The sequence below is a fragment of the Ammospiza caudacuta genome, chromosome 19 (assembly GCF_027887145.1).
Source record: "Ammospiza caudacuta isolate bAmmCau1 chromosome 19, bAmmCau1.pri, whole genome shotgun sequence".
Taxonomy (NCBI): Eukaryota; Metazoa; Chordata; class Aves; order Passeriformes; family Passerellidae; genus Ammospiza; species Ammospiza caudacuta.
This window is the reverse complement of record NC_080611.1, coordinates 12,991,779-13,015,136: the sequence shown is the minus strand read 5'-3', so window position 1 is coordinate 13,015,136 and position 23,358 is coordinate 12,991,779. Positions and strand designations below refer to the sequence as shown.

The 23,358-nt window shown below is 39.0% G+C and overlaps 1 protein-coding gene across 4 annotated transcripts; it reads left to right on the top strand.

Annotated features, from left to right (window-relative positions):
• The first annotated feature begins 802 nt into the window (after positions 1-802).
• On the top strand, positions 803-21,560 carry CSNK1D (casein kinase 1 delta). Of its 4 annotated transcripts, XM_058817461.1 has the most exons (10): positions 930-1,238; positions 4,122-4,232; positions 5,872-6,020; positions 6,498-6,726; positions 7,120-7,290; positions 8,733-8,881; positions 9,453-9,624; positions 9,922-10,061; positions 16,478-16,544; positions 18,372-21,560. In XM_058817461.1, the coding sequence occupies exons 1-9, from the start codon at positions 1,163-1,165 to the stop codon at positions 16,508-16,510; spliced, it is 1,230 nt and encodes a 409-aa protein (XP_058673444.1). In that variant the 5' UTR covers positions 930-1,162; the 3' UTR covers positions 16,511-16,544; positions 18,372-21,560. The 4 variants fall into 4 exon arrangements, with proteins under 4 accessions (XP_058673441.1, XP_058673444.1, XP_058673443.1 ...); XM_058817458.1 differs by lacking the exons at positions 16,478-16,544; positions 18,372-21,560 and adding an exon at positions 13,346-14,972 and having other exon boundaries at positions 803-1,238; XM_058817460.1 differs by lacking the exon at positions 16,478-16,544.
• The last annotated feature ends 1,798 nt before the right edge of the window (positions 21,561-23,358 follow it).

Below are 23,358 nucleotides of genomic sequence, written 5' to 3'. Positions count from 1 at the left end.
GCGGTGGTAGCAGCTTGGGTCTGGGAGGTATCCTGTGTAATGCAGAATTTCCAGCATGCAGCAAGCCGCTCTGGGCCACAGGCCCCTGAACCCCAGTGCCGGCCCCTTCTCCAGTAAGCAAAACTCAGCAGGTTAGGTTCCTGATGGCAGATTTTAGGAGGTGCTTGGCACTGTCAAAGCAGCTTGAATTGGCACTGGGACCAGCTTGGGTCTGGGAGGCATGTTTTGCAATGTAGGGGGCCTACATAGACTAATGGGTCCAGGACTCATCACAGCTCCCACTAACAGTTGCTGTGGGAATTTGACAGCTCGGATGTGTCTTTGTCTCTCTCTCCCTCTCTTACTCTGTACTTCCAGTGGCTCAGCTGTCAGCCACCTAAGACATTAACATCTTACAACTTTTACAGTATGAGGCTTCAGAAATACACAGCCTCACATGCGCAGACACTACATGGTTACGTATACAGGCCCTGCAGTGCTCAGCGGTGGTCTGCTTAGAGAAATTCTTCCTCACCCGGAGAGAGAGAGAGGAGATCCCAACACTCCTCTCCAGCAAGAATGACATGGTTTTCGGTTTTCCCCTGAAATTTGTCGCTTCTCAGACTTTGTCCCTGCACCCACCCCCCCACCTCCTTCCGCCTTCCCGGTCAAACGGGCACTCCTCGGAACGCAGTGCTGCCGGAGCTCCATCTCCGCTGCGGTGACTGACGGCCTCGTGGACGACGACGTCATACGCACCGGGAAGACTGTGGGCTTCATTCGCCGCCCGGCATGTGTCTGGGACGCGCGATAAGACGGGGCAGCCACTCCCGCCGAGCCGAGCACCAAGAGACCGGCGGGCGGGGGAGCTGGGACGGCATCCGCGCCCCGCCCGCCGCGTGCCCGTCGCTGCGGCAGCGCGCCCCGCCCCCGTCGCTAGGGAAGTGAGGTCACGCAGTATGGTGGCTGGGGGCCGGAGGGGCTGAGGCGCCGGTCGTGTCGGGAATCCGTGTCCATCTTGCTCGGGAGGTGCGGCGACGGGCTTGATTCTCTCGCTAGTGTCGAGCGGCGACACCAAAGCCGCGATGGCATCCGAAACCGTAGGACTGTGAGGCATCACAACGAGAGCCAGCAGACCGGGCAGAGCAACAGAACCGGGTCGCGGACGAGCCGAGCTACCGCCATGGAGCTGAGGGTTGGGAACCGGTACCGGCTGGGCCGGAAGATCGGGAGTGGCTCCTTCGGGGATATCTACCTGGGTAAGGAGGATGGCTCGCTGTAGATTTAGCTGGCCGTTTTCTGGCTGTGTGGAGAACATCGAGGGCCTAGCCAGGTCGGGCAAGTACCTAGGCTAGGGACACAGCAGCAGTAATTCAATATTTCGTTGACATCATGTCCTAATTTGGATTGTGCGGAAATCGGGAATTCTGGTTTACTCGGCTGCCTCTTCTCGTTGTTGTCTAGTGACCTTGCACCGTTCGAGTCTGTAAAATGGGCATAAGGGTAAAAATCGCTTCCTTTCAAAACAAGGAATGAAAAAACCCAAAATCGCAGAAACCCTGAAAACCCCACAACCCATCGCATTCGAAAAAACGTTTCGGGAAGGAAACATACCACGGTTAAATATCGCTGCAGTGGACTAGAAAAAATTGTTGTCAGAAGGTTGTTTCCTTCTCCTGTGGGGCCTAAAAAAATTACACAAGTACAAGTGAATAGGTTGCAGTAAAAAAAAAACTTTAAATCCTGGTAGTTTGGCTTATCCTGTTGCTGACCATTACTAATCGTGATCGCTGTGCAATTGTAAAATATAAAGTATTGGAATTGTCTTTGCCAGTCCATTATTATAGCCCTCTAACATAGCCTACTGCTACTGTTTATGACAAGCACAGGTAGCGGGTGCAAAACATTTTGAAAGCGGATATTTTTAAAATACTCTGCATATTTTGCAAACTCTCAAGCCATGTGAAGTGGATTAAATCCAAAGAAATATGAGCATTACGTCCTGCCTGGTAGACACAAGTGTTCTGCTTTTGAAAATTGTGTTAACCTAGAAAAGCAAATCAGGGAAGGGGGAACTTGCAAGGGTTAAGTTTCATTGACTGCATATTTGTGGAAGATAAAAATAATGTCACTTGCTAGCTTATGTGGTACGCTTGCAGTGCATGCAGTATGACAGGTGGGGGTTGTTTTTCTGTACATCTTGCAGTGCACAGCTGGCATTCCAACATAATTCGTTACCTAAAGCTGCTTGTTTACAGCAAATGAAATACTGGTTATCCATAAGACAGATCATATGCTTGATGAAAAATACGCATATTTAACTGAAGGCATGTGATGGTCTAGAGTCAGAGAATGTGATTCTTCCTCTCTGCAATGCATGTGTAGAAGATTGAAGATGTGACCATAGAAGATTGTGGTAAAGCTAGTGCAAAAATCCTTGTTAGCTTCCACTGGGATTTTGGGGGACAATTAAGACAGCAGTTAAAATCTGAAAAGTCTTAAATGATTTGAGAAATTTAAACTTGACTATTGCTCAGATAAATCAGATTGTATTACAGTATTAATACCAAGTGCAAGGGAAATAAACGCTTATGTGTGACTTTTATCTCTATGAATGCAGCTTACACCAGTGAAGTTGCACAGAAGGTAATAGTTCTCTGTATGCTAGTGTATATATTAATGCCATACTGAATTCTATGCAATAAATCCTCTGGGTTTTACGTTTTTTTTATTTCTATATAATTGTCATGGATTTAGTCTCAGGGCTTATTGGAAATGTCATCCCATTTACATGAAGCATGGCTCAGGCATGGAACTAGCCTGGAAGTACATTAATGGAAGATCCTGGTGGCCTTTATTTTTCCAGGGAAAATTACTGTCTTTCAAGAACTGAAGCCTTTTGTAGAGTCCCATTTGCTTTGCTATCCATTATGTGGTAGAACAGATGTTTGAAAACTGTGGTTTTTTGTGAAAACGAAATGTGGTCAGGTTTTTATAAAATTCCATTTACTGCTCCGTTGCTCAGACTGTACAGTAGACACCAGTGTCTTAAAATAATTTCTAAAGTTATTTCAGAAGTCAATATTTATTTTTAAGTAGACATGCTTTCTGATAGGCCTCAGTGAATTTGTGGATTATTTCAGCGTACATTCCCAGCTCAGTTTTATGCTTTGAAGATGAAGATTTGACTATTTTTGCCTGTTTCCAGTCCCCAGGTTTTGTCTTAAATGCAGATACAGGGGTGTTGAAGACATGTCAGACTAGAGAGGAACCTCTAGTTAGGCTTTTGAAAGTGGGGATCAGATCGAACTATAGGTGGTGTACTTCACATAATCCTGAACCATGAGGTAAAGCAGAAAAGGGCCAAATTCCTAAAGTAGAGAGACTCTTAGATAATGTCCGTGAAGTGTCACACGTTTCCTTTTGCTATTTCCTTTTTTTCTTATAGCTTGTAAGTTGCTTGGCTGTGACAGTGTGTATTTTCTTGACTGTTTCTATTTAAGAATGCCAGTTTCTCCCTACATACTTTGAAAGTGAACAGGTAAACCTTTTTTGATTCTTAAAACAAGAATTTAATGAGATTTAAAAGAAAGCTTTTGCAGACTGCACATTCTTTAGTCTAGATAAGCTGCCTTCCAGCCAAGTAAAATGAGGTGTCAGGGTACAGCCGGACTATGTTGAGATCTAGGGAAATTGTAGCCTCTATTTCCAAGACATAAGAGGAGGTGATTTGAATTCTTAGTACTTCTTCCATTGGCGGGTCAATTTGCCACGTTCATAAAGATTAATTCTGACTGTTTTTACCACAAACTGGAAGTGGAAAGACATTCTGGAGAAGATACACTTGATTTAGTTTTGTTATTTTTCTGGGGTTTTTTTTGTTTGGTTTTTTTTTTTTTTCCAATGGGATAGCAGCAATTTTGGATTCTCATTAAACAATAGTTTTCTCTTGTAATCCTAGTCTGTTGGAGAGTGTCTGTAAAGTTTCAGAAGAACTTTTAGGTAATCGTGGCTGAAAGTACTTAATCTCTGTATGTTTGCCATTGAGGAGTAGTTTGTTGATGCTCATTTTGTTTTGGTCTTGGCAAAGGAAATGCATCTTAAAAATATTTTGACCAATGTTTTAATTCTTCTGGTTTTAGGAACTGATATTGCTGCCGGAGAGGAGGTTGCAATAAAGTTGGAATGTGTGAAAACCAAACATCCTCAGCTCCACATCGAGAGTAAAATCTACAAAATGATGCAGGGTGGAGGCAAGCAAACTATTTTCCTTCTTCAAAGATTTTACTGCTTTTACACCTTTGATCTGTCTGCCACCTGACAGTTAATGTTTGGGATCTCTTTTGAGAAATAAGGAGAAGGTGGGAAAGGCAGCAGGGTAGATAAAGAGCAGCATTTTAGTTCTGCAAGGGTTGTAGAGGAACAGTTCTAAATCCATGGCTATCACGCTTCATGATAACCAGTAAGATCCTCCAAAGTTTCTCATGGTTCCCAAAATATTAAAGTGGGAGGACCTTGTGCAATGTGAAAAAAAGTTTCATCCCAGAACAGTGCTTTATTTCTGATTCTCATGGATCAGTGAAAGATGGTAACCACTACTTTGGACCATTTCACCTGACTTGCTTATTATGGTAGCACAATTCTAAACTTTTAGCAATCAGGTTAATTTTTGTTGTACATGTTAGTATTATTTTTGTCTGTGTTACAAATATTTCCTTGCTGGGAGAGTTCAAAGACAAAATGGCACTGGTAGTGGAGAATTGGAATGCAGCAACTTCTTAGCTACTGTGTGTTGCTTTGCTACAGTAACTTGCTCATATATTTTGGAATTCTGGAAATGTAACATTCCTGTGCAGTTCTGGGACATAAACCTGATGTAGTTCAGTTTTGTTTGTTTTATAGTCCCTTGAATTCTTCCCAAATGAGGATGTGCTTTGCATGAAGAGTACATTCCATGCTGTATCTCAAGTACATGCCAAGTAGGGTAATAAGACCTCTAGAAATTGATAATATGTATTTGCATTTAGTTACTTTTTAATTCCCTCGTCATTCAGTTGCCGCCTGTATGTAACCGAAATAGCCTTCATAGAATATCATGCTTCCTGTAAATTCAGTGAATTACGGCATTTCACACCAAAATGCATAGAATTAACTCTGAGTAAGGCATTTGAAAATCTGAATAAGGCTACCTACATGCTGGTTTATTTCAAAATATTTGAGCATTTCTACTTTTTTTTTTTGTGAAATAAGGTTCCTGACTTCCTCCATAAATTTGGGCTAATTATCATACTGTAAAACTGAATGAATAATGCATCTCATGAACAATGCTACTTTGGTAGAGATTCACCAAACAGCAAATACCATGAAACTGAAGGAAAGACAAGAATATGAAGGAAGGGCAGAAATTCATTGCAAATTTTGATGAAGGAGACAGATATTTCATGGTGATTTTGTAGGCTTTGAAACTAAGTTAATTTCTAAGGTTTTCCTCGTAGCGGGTTGTCAGGGTTTTATTTTCAAACTCCTGATTTGTGCCTTATTGCATCCTAGAGACTACATGAATATTACTCTTGGTAAAATGCTTAGAGTTCAAATCCAGCAAAGATGCTCAATACTTTAAAGTTACAAGATAAGCACGGAGACTAGAAGGTTTCTGGGGAAAAGAAAAAAGGCTATTTTTAGACCTCTGTTGCTAGAATTTTGTATAGATTCTGCTAGAAGTTGTCCCACATTTAATTTGGAATGTCTGAACATAAAATATTAAGTTTTGCTATAAATGGAAACATTCATGGTAATGACACTCAGAATTAATATTAAGAGCCTTGAAGATTTGTGTGCATCAATTATATAAATCAAAATGTTATACTGAATAAATGATTTATTTTTTCCTAGTGGGTATTCCCACAATTAAGTGGTGTGGAGCTGAAGGGGACTACAATGTTATGGTGATGGAGTTGTTGGGACCGAGTCTTGAAGATCTCTTCAATTTTTGTTCAAGGAAATTTAGTCTCAAGACAGTCCTATTACTTGCTGACCAAATGGTAGGAAATGACTTTGTTACCTTGGTAGTGAAATATGTTGGGATATTGAATTTTTTTGATCATATTCATTTTATTTCTGAAATTTAGAGCTGAATAGGCTGTATTGATAGAGAAAAAAATCAAAAGTAGCTCTGTTTTTGTAAATCCAAACTATCCCATGAAAAGTGATTACCAGTTCTTTAAAAACTGAAACTGCACTGTTTGCAAACCGGGTGTTGCACTGCTCAAAGACTAAGAAATTTCCCCTGGAAAGTTTTTGGAAACAGATTGTCCTGGTTTTGTAAAGTACACACAGGCAAAGAGCTGGAAAGGTTTGTCTGTTGTCTTCTAAATTGTTCTTTTGAATTCCCTTACATTTTACAATAGAAAGGGGAGTGGCCTCTTTCATTATTTAGACACCATTTCTAGTGTTTTTATCAGAAAAAGATGTGTGCTTAGTCTCTTGACAATGTTTTTTTTTTGTGGTTCTGTATTTAGATTAGTCGAATTGAATATATTCACTCTAAGAACTTCATCCACCGAGATGTGAAGCCAGATAACTTCTTAATGGGCCTGGGGAAGAAAGGCAATCTTGTCTACATAATAGACTTTGGACTAGCAAAGAAGTATCGAGATGCTCGAACTCATCAACATATTCCATATCGTGAAAATAAAAACTTAACGGGAACTGCCCGTTATGCATCCATCAACACTCATCTTGGAATTGGTGAGCTGGGGAAGGCAATAAATAGAAGCTTCAAGAGTGTCGATGCATGTAATCTTAGTGCAAGTCGATGTTGCTTTGTGGAGGCATAGGAGACAGTCCCTATTTTTGACACTAAGACTACAGCATGCATGGCCTTGTATATCTTTATTAAGTGGGATTCAGTCTATATTAGTCTGTTCAGTCTGAGTTTGTAATGCTTGGGAATTAGCACTTTTTTAAAATAACTGTAAGGATAAAAGGCTTTTCTTTTACTGAATGAGTTGGTCATGGGCATAGTAACACTCAGCTCTCTCTTGTTTTTGTAAGGGTTTTTATAACAATCTTGTTGCACAGACTTTTGTTTTGCCAGTAGAAAATGAAACCTAATGAGTTCACTTTTTTATGCTGTTGTAGAGCAATCTCGCAGAGATGACTTGGAGTCCTTGGGCTATGTACTGATGTATTTTAACCTGGGCTCCCTCCCCTGGCAGGGACTGAAAGCAGCAACAAAGAGGCAGAAATACGAACGTATCAGTGAAAAGAAAATGTCTACACCCATTGAGGTTTTGTGTAAAGGATATCCTTGTAAGTTACTCTTCTGTGACACTAGGACTATGTGTTCATTTTTTAGTGGTACATCTCCTTTCCTTATGTTAAATTCTACTCTTTTTCACCATCTGTCTCTCTCCTTCTCCTCTTCCCCTTACTTCTCTCCCCATGATTTTACCACATGTGTGGTAAAAATACTATGCTGAAGACAGATCTTTTGTGTTCATAGAGCATTTCTAGGGATCCCTTGTCTCAACTGTTAAGTGCCTTCAAGAGGAAGGGTAGCATGGTACCCTGATTTGTGCTGTAATTTTTGTGCGCCTGTTGGCTGGATAATTGGCAACAGACAAATAGCATTTTAACAAACTGCCTTTTTCTCTGTCTGTGTGGGTACTGTTTCTTGGATAAATTGGATTGTATAGTCAGATGCATCTCTTATCTACTGCAGTTGTTTTGCTTGGGAATTATCATCCCAGGTTCATCTGGTTTTGCCTGCTGATGGATTAGAATTTGTGAGAAGCATAAGAAACACTGCTGTATCCTAGCATCATGCCTCAGAGCAGTTCTGTTTCTCAGTTTGTTATTTAGACCTCAACAACAATAAGCCATTTTTGATTATTGTAAAGTGATACTTCAGTTTGTTTTAAAACATAGTTACACTGGCTGTCATCAGAGACTATTTTAATTTCACAAAGAGTTCTGTCTCTTCACCCTCTTTTTACAATGACAAGAACTATAGTTTTTGTTTGGGTTGTGTGAAAATGCATCATTATGTGTTTCAAGTGTTGCTTCATGCATGTTCCTTTACATTCATGAATTACATGTTTTCTCTGGGGTTTACAGGCAGGGAAGACTAATCAGATTCTCTTGTGCCATTAGTTAGAATTTCTTTCTTAATATAAATTATTCTGTTATTTCATTTGGGAAAACCTAAAGTCAAAAGCTATTATTTTGATACTGCTGCTTTTCTCTGGTGCACTGAATTCACTACAGTATTCTTTTTTTTTCCTTTGTAATATTTTGCTTGCCCTTTAAAAAAAAATGTTCAGACTATTGTAAATTAAAAATGTGGCGTGACTTACCTGGGAGACAAAGCAGACATGAATCTGTGTGTCTTAACAAAGAAAATGCTGTTCCATGTCCCACAATAAATTGTGTTCAATATGTTCCAAGCAAAGTTTTGAAACTTTTCTCCCCCACCCACCAGCTGTTGGCTAAAGAACTGTGCTATTGGGTCCTCTGTGCTGTCGAAAAAATGAGATCTTTGCCCGCTCTGTGATAGAAAAATAATTTCTTTTTCAGGATTGACATGATAGTGTTTCCTTTAGTGAATTTCTAGTATTAAATCATTATTCTTTTTCTTGTGTTAAGAAGATTCCCTGATTTTCAGGTTTGGAGTGGTTTGGGTGTTTTTGACACAGAATTACAAAAAGCCAATGTGAAGCTGTAGATAAAAACCAGGTTTCCTTTAATTACAGCCGAATTTGCCACATACTTGAATTTCTGCCGTTCTCTGCGTTTTGATGACAAGCCGGACTATTCCTATTTAAGGCAATTATTCAGAAACCTTTTTCATCGGCAAGGATTCTCCTATGACTATGTATTTGACTGGAACATGCTGAAATTTGTGAGTAGCTCACACAGCTTTCTAAAACTTGGAATTTTTAATTGTTCTGGTTAGGTTCTGTTACTGCATTGTTAGTTTTGAGTACCTTAATTGATACTGTAAGATTGTCTTCCATATTTCCTCTTGGCAACTCTACTGTATAGACAGAAAGATCAGGAAATGAGGAGAAAGGCAGGAGATACAGGATCCATGCTATAAGGCTTGGATGACAACTAAATTACAGTTACAAAGCTTTTTATGTGGAAGGCTTCTTAGATCTTTTAGGGCAGTCACCAGGCTGGGTTGTGGAATTACTACTTTCTCCCACTTTGATCTTTATCAAAGGTCGTTTGCAACATTTGAGGAGGTGTCCAGCTGCCGTAACACTACACGTGTACATTAACATTTTGAAGACTGTCCGAGCAGCTGTATGAACACAACTTACGGCAGTTCTCAAGAAATTTTACCAAAGCAGCTGGTGCCTTCTCAAACTTCAGTTCACACATTGTCCAGTACTTCTTTTTCAGTACTTTTATAAACATACAGTTGTAAAGAATAATCCCCAAAGTTGTTCACTACTCTTGGCCCCTAGGGTGCAAGCAGAGCAGCTGAAGATGCTGAACGTGAAAGACGGGAACGAGAGGAAAGATTAAGACATACACGAAATCCAGCTGTACGTGGATTACCCTCTACTGCTTCTGGCAGGATAAGAGGAACACAAGATGTAGCTCCTCCTACTCCCCTTACCCCAACTTCACATGCTGGTGAGTAAGCAAGTAGCTGGGTAAGTGCTTTCTTGTAGACTAATTGACAGTTTGTGTCTGGGCAGAGTTTGGCCTTTTGGTTTGGTTTTTTCTCCCTTGATTTTAGTAGATTGAAAGTATTTACATATGCTCCTTCCCTGGCAATTGATACTTGTATTTCTATGAAATGTTGAACAGCCTTGATTCCTCGTTTGGTTATGTGGAATTTTTGTGTGCAAACATCAAGAGTGTAATTTTTACAGTGACTGTTAACATGGCATTTCTCATTATGAGAATCTAATACTGTTTTTCTCACAGCCAACACCTCTCCTCGGCCAGTATCCGGTATGGAACGAGAAAGGAAAGTGAGTATGAGATTGCATCGTGGTGCCCCAGTCAATATCTCCTCGTCTGATTTAACAGGCCGACAAGATACCTCTCGCATGTCAACTTCGCAGGTAAAAAAAAAATAAATCTGTGTATTGGAAAAAATGAGGGTGATTTGATAAAGTTAATTTGCCAAAAGAACTTACCAGGTAATTGATGTAATTTCATACTGTTTTTGCAGGTGATGTTCATTCATGTAAATGCTTGACATTTAGCCTGAATGATGTGGGCGTAAAGAAATTTTTATTTTTACCTTGAGAGCAATGAGAGGATGCAAAATTCTAGAGGTGCAGCATTTTAACCTACTGTTATGGGATGTAGCTCCTTGACTCATAGAGTTTCTTATACCTGTTATAAGTGAAGAATCAGAGTAAGAGACAGTAGTGAATCTTGTTTCTGGATCAGCAGAGCACACAATATTGGTGCAGAAAAGGCAAGAAGCATTTGGTGAAGAATAGAAGGTGCAATAGTGAATTAAGAGCACTGCACTACAACACTATGGTTGTAGTGCAGTGCTCTTAATTCAGAGCCCATAAGAGGCCACATACATGGATGCTGGATATGTTGCAGAAGGCTCATTTGAAGAGAATGGCAGGAGGATAAATAATAATGATTCATAGTCGCACTGAAATCATCCTTGCTGCTCACAGTGACTTAGCAAAGAAATTCTAAGAATGTTTCTTTTTAGGGTTAACAGTGTTAAATGTGTTTCTATCCTTCCTCAGCATATTGACAGTCTTGTCCCAAACAGTGTGTGGCTTGGCTTTGTACAATTTACTTTCAGTCTTACTTACAAAATGGAAATCAGCCAATCTGTAGACATCCTGCAACATTTCTGGGAAAGCAGTATGTTAGGGGACTATTGCAGTGACCTAGGGGTTTTTCCATCATGCCTCACTACTGTGCAGGAGCTCCAAGTGCATAATTTTTGCCAGGGACTTGTTCCTTGTTGACAGAGCACACTGACAAAAAATTAACTTGGTTCCTTTTAGCTTCATCATTTAATTGGCAGAGTTAATTACTTTTGGATAGTACATGTTCTTACATATGAAATCTTACTGCTTGAAAGAACAGTTTTTTAGATGGAGGCTGGGTGGATATGGATATTCAGACTGGACATCCCAATCTAATGAAGACTGAGAGTGAAGTGGGTTGGAGAAACAATTCCATTGTGATAAAAGCCAAGTGGCATTTGGGCTGGCGGGGAGTTTGAGCTGAATGATTTGTTTCACCATGTAGCTGCACAGATACCTGTGCTTGCACAAGAGATGAAGAGGAACAGAAATGACTGGGCAAGAATAGAGTGTAGGTGAGGTTTTCTGTACTGGCTTTGGTACAAGTTTCACCATCTTGTACTGTTCACTGAACTGCTATTCTTGCCACCAGAAATTCTCACGTTTAAATATTTTTAAATAGTTTGAAAACAAAGGGGAGAATTGTGCATAGTTATGGATCTTGTAAATTTCATAAATACCTGTTAGAAGAATGTAAAGAAGGTGCAACCAGACTGTTTGCAGCAATATCCAGTGAATGGACTATGGAGAGCGGGCACAAATTGAAATACAGGAAATTCCATTTAAACATACAGAGAAACTTTTTTTTTACTATGAAGGTGGGCAAGGAATGTAACAGGTTGCCCAAAGAAGTTGTGGGGTCTCCCTTTTCCAAATTACTTGGAGCCCAACTGGACATTGTCCTGAGTATCTTACTCTAGTTGACTGTGCTTTGGGCAGTGGGATTGGGCTATGTGATTTCCAGGAGTCCTTTTTGACCTTGAATATTATGTGAGGCTGTGATGCAGACTTCTCCCTGAACATTTACTTTAATATAAAGATGGTTTTGTGGCAAAATGTATATGCCAGATCTTTGGCATTCTGAGCAAATCTCAGATGCTTTGTCTCTGTTAACAGTCACATAAATGAGTTATAGCAGTAACAGACAGAAGTGTAGCAATGCCCCTTGATTGTTTTAGGTGCAAGTACATCTTTAATGTTTTTGCTACGTTTGTGACGTGTCGCTCATTGTGCAGGTGACACTATTGTAAACATTTCAAAATATGAGTAATACAGTTGGTCTTGTAGATCCATTTTGGTTCTGCCTGGCCTGTAGAATGTGAACATTGTAAGAGCAGTGAGCAGTTTTCTGAGTGGTCTTTGGGCTGTTTTCTGAGTGGTCTTTAAACATCCAGATGTGTAATTTGTGATATGGGCCCATAGTACCATCTGGCTTAATGGCACATTCCATACCTGCTCTTTTTAACACTCTGCTCCAAGTACAGGACTGCTTGGTTGACTTCTTTACGGTCTCAAAAGCGGCCTAGTCAGTATCTTCTCTTGAGTTTGTTAGAACTAATAATTCATTGACTGCTGTATCCATTTAGTTCTTAAGACAGTGAACCACTGCTGGTATCTACTCATGGTGAACAAATAACGGTGTGTAACTAGTATAATTTGAACAGATTCCCATGGGCCAGTTGCAATTGGAGGGAAAGAGAGATTTGCAGGGGAAATGAGCTGGATTGGAAGGGACCTTAAAGATCACCTCATTCCAACCCCCCTGCCATGGGCAGAGAACCTTCCAATAGGCCAGGTTACTCAGAAACCCATTCAGCCTGGCCTTGAACATTTCCTGAGATGGGGAGTCCACAACCTATCTAGGCAACCTGGTCTAATGCCTCACTGCCCTTATAGTAAAGAATTTCTTCCTAATAAATAAATCTACCCTCCTTCAGGTTAAGGCCGTTCACCCTTGTCTTGCCACTATGTGCACTTTTACATGCCATGAGAATAGACCCTCTTTAGCCTTCTTGCAAGCCCCCTTTGGGTACTGCAAGGCTACTCTCAGTTCTCCCCAAAGTCTTCATCTTCTCCAGACTAAGCAGCCCCAACTCTCTCTGCCTGTCTTTGTAGGAGAGGTGCTCCAGCACTGTTGTCAACTTGTGGCTCTTCTCTGGACTCATTCTAACATTGTCAGCTTTGTTTTTGTGTTGGGGGCCCCAGAACTGGACACAGTACTCCACGTGGGTCTCACAAGAGCAGAATAGAGGGTAAAATCCCCTCTCTCAAGTTGCTGGTCACTTTTCTTTTGATGCAGCCCAGGATGTGGTTGGCTTTCTGGGCTGCAGGTGCACATTGCTGAGTCATGTTGAGCTTCTAATCTATGAACACACCCAAGTCTTTCTCCCCAGAGCTAATTACAATCCATCCATTCTTCATCCAGCCTGTACTTATGCTTGAGGCTGACCTGATCCACATGCTGGACCTTGCAGTTGACCTTGTTGAACTGCATGCAGCTCCCAAAGACCCACTTCTCAAGCTTGTTAAGGTCTCTTTGGATGGCATCCTTTTCCTTACAGCCGGTTGACTGCACCACACAGCTTGTTGTTGTCAGGACATTTGCTGAGGGTACACTTGTTTCCACTGTCCATGTTGCTGACAAAGATTTTGAACCACGCTGGTCCCAATACTGAGGGACAAACACCACTCATCACTGTTTTCCACTTGGACATTGAACTCACTGACCACAATTCTTTGAGTGCAACCATCCAGCCAGTTCCTTATCCACCAAGTGGTCCACGTGTCAAATCTGTGTCTCTGCAGTTTAGAGACAGGGATATCATGCAACACAGCATCCAGTGCTTTGAACAAGTTCGGGTAGGTGATACATGTGGCTCTTCTCTCATCCACCACTGCTTAGCCACGCTGTGAAAGGTCCCCAAATTTGTTGGACTCAATTCAGCTTTTGTGAAGCTATGTTGTCTAACACCAATCACCTCCTTATTTTCCATGTGCTTTAACATAGTTTCCAAGAAGATCTGTTACATGACTTTGCCAGGCACTGAGGTGTGACATATTTCCCTTTATAAAACTGGGGGTTATGGTTTCCCCTTTCCAGTCAGACGGAACTACACTGGACTGCCATGACATCTCAAATATGATGGATAGTGGTGTAGCCATTTACTCGGCCTGATCTCTCAGAACCCGTGGATGGACATGTGTCATCAGGTCCCACAGACTCGTGCACTTTCAGGTTCTTTAAACAGTCCCAAAGCCAGTCATCTTCCGCAGTGGATGGTTTTCATTTTCCCAATCCCTGCCTTCATCTTCTGCAACTTGAGTGGCGTGGCTGAAACACTTGACCTAGACTATAGCTTATAACACTACTGCTTGAGCTTGCTACAGAAAATTCACTTTTCATTTTCCCAGTTGTCACTCTCTTGTAGGCAGGATGGTGCAAGTTGTAGGCGTTGATAGCTTATGCTCTTTACAGTTTTCATAATACTAAAGTAGCTCTTCTGTAATCAGAATTTATCCTTTGATGTTAGCCAGGTCAATAGTTATAGCCATGAGTTTTCCATTATCTGTATACCTTGTTCTTAGGAAAACCTCAAGTATTTGAGACATTAGTTTTGTTATTTCATTTACTTTATGCTTTGGTTTGGTAATGCAACAGTGCATCTGTAATCTCCACCTCTGTTTATCTAAAGGACAGGTTGCTGCTTGTTAAATTCTGGACAATGAAATGTACAGATATTACTCAGACAAGGAAAGCTACTAGCCTCTAAGTAGAGTTCTTAAAGATGACTACTCCACGTGTTTATCTTTCTTTTTTCCAAACTGAATTCTGATCAAATAAGACTGAAACTGAAAAACTAAGGCTGTGAATGCAAATAATAGGAACCAGAGTTCTCTTAGGAAAAGGAGGCATTCTCAGAGAAATTTGATAATAGGAACTGCAGTTCTATTATGAAAACTAGGCATTCTCAGAGAAATTTAATGCTCGTGGAAAAATGGTAATTGCTAAGCATAGCAAAATAGATGTCATTGCCGGCATCCAAGATAGTGTCTGCATAGCACCTAAGTCATTCTTCTCAAAAAAGACATGCAGTTTCTAACACTAAGTAACAAGCATTTATTGAAGTACTGCTGTGTCTTATGAAGTGGTTTGTGAAACTTAAGTGTTTCTAATGAAATTATGTAAATTCTATGGCACATGTTATTCAGTACTTTTCTGGATTATATGAAGTGAATGCAACAGCAGAAAACCTGCAAGTTGTGAGTTCACAGTGATAAACATCAGTGGGAGCTGAGTGGTTGAGCGCAGTCCATTCAAATGTGTATTCCTGAAGTACTCCAAATTCTGGTTAGGATGAAGAAGTGGAGGCTGTTTTCCTGTATGGGGGAGCTGTATCTGTGGTAAGTAATGACTGAGGAGGCAGATGTAATGTTGGAGAAGTTAGTGTGGTTTCCGTAATGAAAAGGCACAATTTCCTCCTATGTATGATACAGTAATGAACAGAAGTGGACATGTTATTTTGTGTCATTAGTGAGATGGATTGGGAGAACAGATTGTACAGTGTAAGAGTTTCAAATCTACTTCTTTCAGTTTGTACTGAAAGCTAAGAAAATGTCATGAGTGAGTTGGTGTGGTGTTTGAGACAAAATGATTTTAACAGGAATTAATGTTTAAGGAGAAAATATGTGAAGAACCTATCACATAAAATTACAACCGCTCACAAGTAAAGAAAGGCAAAATAGAGGTCTAAGTGAAAGTAGTTACCTACTGAAACAACTTCTAAAATAAGTAGATCATCTCTCCTCTCTGCCTTTGCATAGAGACTCAATTCATTTCTAAGTGGTGTGTTCAAGTTTAAAGCAAACCTAAATTTCAGCTCTGTGTGCAGTGTGGTAGACAGAAAATCATACCAACTGTTAAAAGATCCATCTGCTCCTGAACACTCTGAGTTGTTCCCTAAGTCTCCTTTACACAAAGTTTTTAAACATTAAGAGGTGTAATAAAGGAGGTAGTAAATGAGGTAATGAGTATTCTAGTAAAAACTACTTTGAATCAGTTCTGCTGGTCCACATGCACAGACTGAATCCTGAAAGCATGATCATCTCAAGAGTCTAGTTATGGGTGAGTAGTCTTCATTTCCTTCAACGAAAGGTTCAGTCTGACTGCTCGTGGTTGCACAGTAAGTTGTTTAATATTTTTTTTCTTGAATGTAACATGTTCAGCACCCAACAGTCAAAGCTGTGGCAAATTCCAATTGGTAATAGAGGTATTCTCTGTAGTTGAAAGGAAAGATTGAAGTGCTGCACAAAGAAATATTTGATTATGGCTCTTTGATGGAAGAAGGTTTTAAAAGACTGTAGCCAACACTGGCATTGAATAACTTAAGTGTTGTGCCATACTTCAAGTGCTTTTTCATTTTTCATTTCTGTATCCACAAATCTTTCTCCACCCATCTTAATAGGCATCATACTCTGTGTTGTTCTTCTGACCCTGTCAGCTTCCTTTGAGGATTAATGCTTTGTTTCTTTTACGCGCCTCTTAATATGATGGAAATGTCTTATAGAAGTCTGAAATCAGAGCTTCTCAAAAGATAGAGTTGCTACTGCAAGTTCAGGTTGGATTTTTATTAAGACATCTTTATATATTGGGGCAGTGGAACTGTTAAAAATTGCTGTCTTTTCCCCTACCTCAGAATAGCATTCCTTTCGAACACCATGGCAAGTAGCTGCTCGTCTCCTTTCGTTGGAAGGCAGCACTGGGTGAGTGCTTCTCATTAGACACCAAAACATTGTATGGGACGGGGAAAAAACTCTTTGGAAATATCCGACTTTGCTTCTTCTACTCATGTGATCTCATATTGTATCTGTGCCTTCTGGTCAGATGCTTGATGAAGCACTGATTTTTCTCTAACTTAAAAGCAAATGTCTTTCCAAAAGCTGAGTTACTACTGCTGTTCCACTTGGACTTTTAAGCAGAGTTGACAATAATGTGACTTAAAAAGGTCCCTAAAATTGTTCAAGTATCAACAATAAAGTAAAATAACCAAGTCAAAATATTAGCTGTATGAGAATTACGTGTCTTTCCAAGGATATTGATGCAGCAGTATGTCATCCATTAAAAAACAGATCTGCTTCAGAATCATAAGAGCAAAATTACCTGTATGAAGACTCAATTGACAGTATTGCTCAAATGAGGCTCTGTCTTGTCTTTTCATTAATGGAATGTTCTACTACAGCCATGTCCATTTTTCACTGTTTTATATTCTTCTCCATGCCTTATGAACTCTCATTTTAAAAAACTCACATCTGTTCAGATCTATATTTAAAACAAACGTTCACATACTAACAGGAATAGTTGACCATGAGCATCTCAGAGGTAGGCAGACTTGAATTTAGATATTACCAAGTCCTTTCCAGTGTTCAGTGCAGTAGAAGTCTCTGCCTTTCTGTGTGCAGCTTTTGGCTTTTTAGTCTGTTCTGCTTTTGGCAATAATAGGTTTCATATGAGAAATAACAGCTTTCAGTTGGAATCTGAACCTTAGTGGCTGAGGGATACTTGTCTTAAGTATTTCAAGAGCTTCTTTGATTTGCTATATATTAAAAAAAAGCTGTGAGATTTTTCTGTTCCTTAATAAATTGTTGTGTAACTCTTGTCTGCTGTCTCACTTTCTCTATAAAGCTTAAGCTTGCATTAATCCTGTATCTCTAGTTGGTGAAGAGTCCTGCTATTTCTCTTCTGTTTTCTCCTTCTGCTTTGTGTGCTTGGCTGACTCTGCACAACCTGCTTCTCGAACAGTGTATAGCATTAAAAAGATCCAGCTGTAAATGACAGCTTAGCACTTTAAAGACCAGTTATCAGATCTTAGTAAAAAAATAGATGTTACAAAAAATGCAAAAAAGTAAACCTAAATCTTTGCATTGAAAAGCCTGTATGCAGGAAACATGCACATTCTGGTCTGGTCTGGTATGTGGCTGCATTCGTTGGCCTATACTGTATGCCTTAGTATTTGTAGTTGTTCACAACTGAAACAAATACTGAATACCGATCCAGCTACTTAGATGTTTCTCGCTTCTTAAATTGCAGAGATGTATGGTTTTTCACTTTCACGGTGAAAGTGGTAAGAAATAATGCTACGCTTACTTCAGTAGGTCAAGCTATGGAAATACAAGAGGTATCTTTTAACACAGTGTCCCATGGACAGAGAAAAGCTATTGAAAATAATGAACTTCTGTTTTACCTTCTTAATATTTTTTAAAAATTAATTTTCCATTGAGTCTATTACTGTGCGTTGATAGTGTTTTGATCTGGTTGGTTCATTCTTCTGCACATATTTATGCTCTAATTTTCTTCAAAACATGCCCTCTGACTGGAAAAGTGAATTTTCCATGTTAACTTCTAATAAAAGAGGAAAATGGTAGGGAACTTTGTGTAGCTATAGGTGGATGTGAAACATTATATTGCTCACTGAATTTTAAATTCACACACTTATATTTTGGCAGTTGATAGTTTAGAAGTACATCGCGAGACACTTGTATGTTAACTGGAAGGATATGTGCTGATGTTGTCTTGTTTTTTGGCTTTGGTAGATTCCTGCTCGGGTTACTACCAGTGTTCTCCAGTCTGCTGTGCACCGGTGAAAATTATTTTGCCATGGAGGGCAGATAATGCATGGCTGATCTCCCATGTTGCCAATGGCTTTACTAGCAAATATACCCTAAACTAGAGCGGAAATTGGAGTTCTCCATGTGACCTAAAAAGCTCTTGGAGGAACATGCAGAGACTCCAGCAGCTGCCATTACAGGACGCTTTTGCCAGAAACCCAATGACCTTAAGAGAACCCTGTGGTAACAGGGCTGGAAAAGAAAGATGGTTTACAGAGTTCACCGCCTGTTACTGGATGGCCATTTCAGTTTTCCCTCCACAGGCGGCAGACTTTACTCCCTTTTTATTATTCTACTGTAACTATAAATCTTTTACTTGGTTTAAGAAAGTTTTTTGTATCATTTTGCTAAAATTATTGGCTTACTTCTCTGTAAAGAACTCTTGCTTTTGTCTGATTTAAAAATGTAGAGTATAAACAAACCTGAACTAAAGATAATGACTTGAAATTTCTTGTTTAAAAGATTAGTCTGCCAGGGAACATGTAAATGAATCAAAACCATCTGCTGTTATTTAAGTTGTTTACTTTCACGTATTGTTCCATTCTGAGTTGTTTTTTTCATGAAGATTTTAAAACTGTTAGAAGTTTATTTTACTGTTTGCTGTCTTCATTCACACTGGACATTTAACTTTCTGTGTAGCACAAATGAATTTTTTAATACTCATTGTGTTTCATAGAAGAGGATAACTAAATATCCTGCAGGAGAGTCTTAAGTATAGTAGAGATTGTAATGATGAATTTCTTTTTTTGTAAAGAACATTAAGAACAAAGTAAAAGACTGACACTTGAGGGGTTTAGAATTAGAAAGCTTGTTCTGTCTCTCTGCTTAGTTTGGGTGAATGGATACTTTCAAACATTTTTATTCAGAAAATTTTGTTTCTTCTCCGCTGAGGCTGATTAGCTTGGAGACTGTTACAAGTGCAAAATAGACATTGCTGCTGAATCTTCAGAGAATTTGCATGTTTCATTCAGTATCCACATGTTTATAAATAAATACATTGATTTAGGCCTTCTGTTACATGCCAAGACTCAAAAAAGGAATTCTTATACCAAAAAAAAAAACCTAAATAACACCCTCACAAACATAGTAACCTACTCTTGCCATAAAATCTTGAGAATTTTTACAATTCAGATGCATATCATATTTAATTCTTAAGTATATTTAACCTGAGAATGCCCAGAGTAATTATCTAGGCATGAATGACTCAGCATGCTCAGGTTGTTGCAGGTATTGTTAGCTCCTGTTGGTTATGAAATATGGGAAATTCTTCATACTGTCTGTTACTGTAAATGGTCTTGTAAAAGTACGTGTTCTGTCCTTATGGTACTTGGAACAGTACCAGAACTCTTTATGACTGAAATTATGGGAAGTTCTGTGCTGGAAAGTATGTACAGAGATTTTGTTTGAACAGTTAGGTATTTTGAGAAATGGAGACAATTTTTAAAGGTATATTGGTCTGCAGATTTTTATGAAGAGTAGTTTTTATTTTTTGGGTGTTTACAAATTCTTTTTTGCCCCTCTCAAAAGTCCCCGTAACAAGAATTATCATTCTTCTTTGGATGCTTTCATAACATTAGCTATTTGCTTGTGTGTACTCTGGGTCAGACTGGGGAAATGTGTGTTTGGGGAGAGTATAGTGGAAAAGTGCAAGAATTTGATTGATTGGTAAGTTTGCATAAGAGAGTTATTTCCTCAGTTACGATAAACTTTGGTATTTTAGGCATGTGCACTACCATTTGAGCAGTTTTACACTTCACTGTGCTTTTCTTGTAAATATCTGTGGTTAATAGTATAGTGTTTGAGGGACTGAAAAAAACAGCCTTTTTATTTCCTATGTATCTGGACCATTAGATTGCTGTACTATACTTAAAAGTTGACTGCAGATTTCTAGAATTGTACGCACTTGTGGGCAGCTTTTGTCCTCATAATTGCTAAATTCCATCATGCAGAAAATAGTTGGACTGTCTATATAAACCTGTGTACAAACCAGTATCTCAAAGCACTTCATTTGTACTACCACTGTATTTGTGTAATTTAACAGTTGTGTAAATACATTCATAATAACTTCTGTTCTTCTTGGTGTAACTTACTGACTTGCAATGAATCTTCACCATTTACCTGATGCAACTCTTCTTTTTTCTCTTTTCTTCCTTTTTATCTTCTCTTTTCTCATTTCTCTCTTCTTTTTTCTTTTTTTCAAGGGATTTCTGTACCTACAAAGAATATTGTCAGTTGCAAACATTTGAAGATACTGTCTTGGTAGCAAAACTTTCAGTGAAAGAGTTTGGTAGTTATGATCCTGGGGTGTACAGGAAGAAAGAGAAAGCATTAATTACTTTGCTCACAGAAAGCATGCCTTTTTGCCAATTTAAAGGTAAATGTTTTTGTTTGGATACTTCTTTTTTTTCTAGAAGTTTTTAATTTTGTACAAAAGCTTTTGCGTATCAAGTAATGCAGGGTATTGATAAGAAAGTATAGTAGGGGAATTGAGATTAGATCAGTTATGGGAGCTAAGATAAAGGCAAGAAAAATAGTGAGCTGTACTCACAGTGGTGCCCTGTATAATAAAATTCCAGATTTTGGTATGTGATTCTCAAAAGTCTGTTATAACCTGAGGGTAGGCGCACCTTCAGGAACCCTCCGTATTTTCTTATTATCAGACCTTTAGAAATTGGAAGGATATTTTAATTTCTTCTCATGGTTTTCGCTTAAAATTGTGTATATGCTTTTATATGGAAAATACCACCTGTGCCGCTGTTTTACATAATCTTGAGTGGTTACAGAGTCCTCGAGTTTTTGTGGTACAAGTACTTTAAAAAAAAAAAGAAAACAAATCCTCTGCTTTAAGAGAGCTATTAAGAGAAAACATTTGAGTCCATGTATTCCATGTTAGCTTCATGAAAATATTCAAAGTACTCCTTGGAGGAAGGCATATTGATGAAGTCATAGTTTCCAGTAGGAAAAATGTCATGAGCATAACTACTTGTCTTTGTTTCCTCATGTCCCAGACCCTTGAGTATAGCATTGGCTAGAGGAGCATACATGTTGATTTCAAGAATATTTAGTTTCTCTTTTAAAATAATTAAATAAAAAGGTGTTTATTTTGTTCTTTGACTTTTGCTTTACAAGAGCTGCACTTTGTGTACAAAATACCAAATTAAAACAAACAATGATACTGTTTTTTTAATAGTGCTGGGCCGGCCATCTGTTCAGAAATCAAAATTTAAGCTTTGAGATTGTGAGCAAGTGTAATCCATCATGAACTTAATCCTATAGCAGCTTCTAAAATTCACTGGATGAGTTAGGTCAATAATAAAAAGGTTTTACTGTGAAAGAATGCAGTATTTTGTTATTAAAAACAGTACGTTTCCCTTTGATTCATTCAAGTGACAGTTATTGATTTTACATGCATATGTATAGATTTAAGTGACTGTCTGAACCTGAATTGGTATAGACTATGTGTATTGTTCAATACTTTTGTGCAAGGAGAGTGCTCAGAGGTCTGGTCTTCACTAAGAATCTGTTTCACAGCCAAATCATACCGACTTTTTCAGCAGATATTTGCACAGTATTAACACTTTACAACTTCTTAGATGTTGGTGGGCTTTTTCCTTGCTTAATGTTATTAAGACTAGTATGGTTTGGTTCTTCTGTCAAAACCATTATATGCTTCAGGCAGAGGGATAGTAGAAAATGAGCGGAGAACTGTACATACAGAATCTACAAAAATATGCCTAAAATGTTCTTTGTTAATCACATTTTGGGCAGTTCTTGATTCAAAATGCTTAAGGTATAGGTCTGAGATATATATGTATGCCTAATGGACAAAGAGGAATGTGAAAAAGTGGAAAAAGGGAAAAATGTCGCAGATCATCTTAAATTATTAAGCCCTAGTCTACAGTGTCTTTACCATGACCAATCCAGGATGTTTGGGATGGGATGTGGAAAAAGAATTCATTTGGTACATTATACACTAAAAAGAAAATACTTAGTCCTGAGCACTACAAGAAAAAAAAAAATTGTTCAGTTACGGTCCTCAGCTTGGTTTGGACCTGCAAGCATTACAGGCACTAAGGCAGGACACAGCTTCTGGTATTTCCCTTAATCCTTAAGGAAAGGATAAACCAGGGTAATTTGAGGTCATGCACGGGTCTTTTTCTTAGATGACCCCAAACAGCAAATGTTTCTCTGCTCTCACGGCCAAAAAAAAAGTGTTTTGTTTGTCTGACACGTCATCAATGGATCTTAAGGCACGTTTTTCAACAAGACTCAAAAGGTCTTTTGCTGTTTAAGAGTTTTAAATACTAAAATCTGGATATGCTTTTTCATTGGGTTCAGAGTTTTATTTTGAAAGGCTTTAAACTGTTGAAAGAGTAGTAAATGAAAAGTCAGAAGAGCAAAAGCTATCCTTTCTTAATGCTCTGAAGTATTCATCTGGGAGCAGTGAGGAAGGCTGCCAGCTGAAATATTGCTGACATGATGAAGCAAATACGGAGCTCAGTCAAGGAAATAACAGTGTATATCTAGAGGTAAGTAGCTTTTTACTCTGTATCTTAATTTGCCATACATTCTCAGATAAATACGGGACTGCTGATCTCACTGACTGTGTCACTAGCAAAATGCTTTTAAGAGCATAAGCATTTTAACTGGCACAAAAATGAGCTCTGTTTCAGAAGCATTGAGAAAGCTGCTAAAACAATCCATTCCAAAGCTTGTTGCTTCTCATTCGCGGTGCCTCTGCTGTTGTCAAGGTTGTTTACTCTTCCAGAAGTAGAGGAGTACTTATCTTCAACAGGTCCAGCAGCAGGGAACAGCAGCTGTGCAAATCAGATCAAGCACATTTTCCCCTACAGTGATTGGCCCTACTTCTTTCTTTCAGACTCAAAGAGAGCCAGAGGCAAAGATAAATTCT

Bases quoted from the DNA above. Each gene is read 5' to 3' on its own strand.
- CSNK1D (XM_058817458.1), top strand. From the start codon at position 1,163: ATGGAGCTGAGGGTTGGGAACCGGTACCGGCTGGGCCGGAAGATCGGG. The intron at 6,021-6,497 runs GTAGGAAATGAC...TTCTGTATTTAG, and splicing joins TATTACTTGCTGACCAAATG to ATTAGTCGAATTGAATATAT. The intron at 10,062-13,345 runs GTAAAAAAAAAA...TTTTCCTTACAG, and splicing joins CTCGCATGTCAACTTCGCAG to CCGGTTGACTGCACCACACA.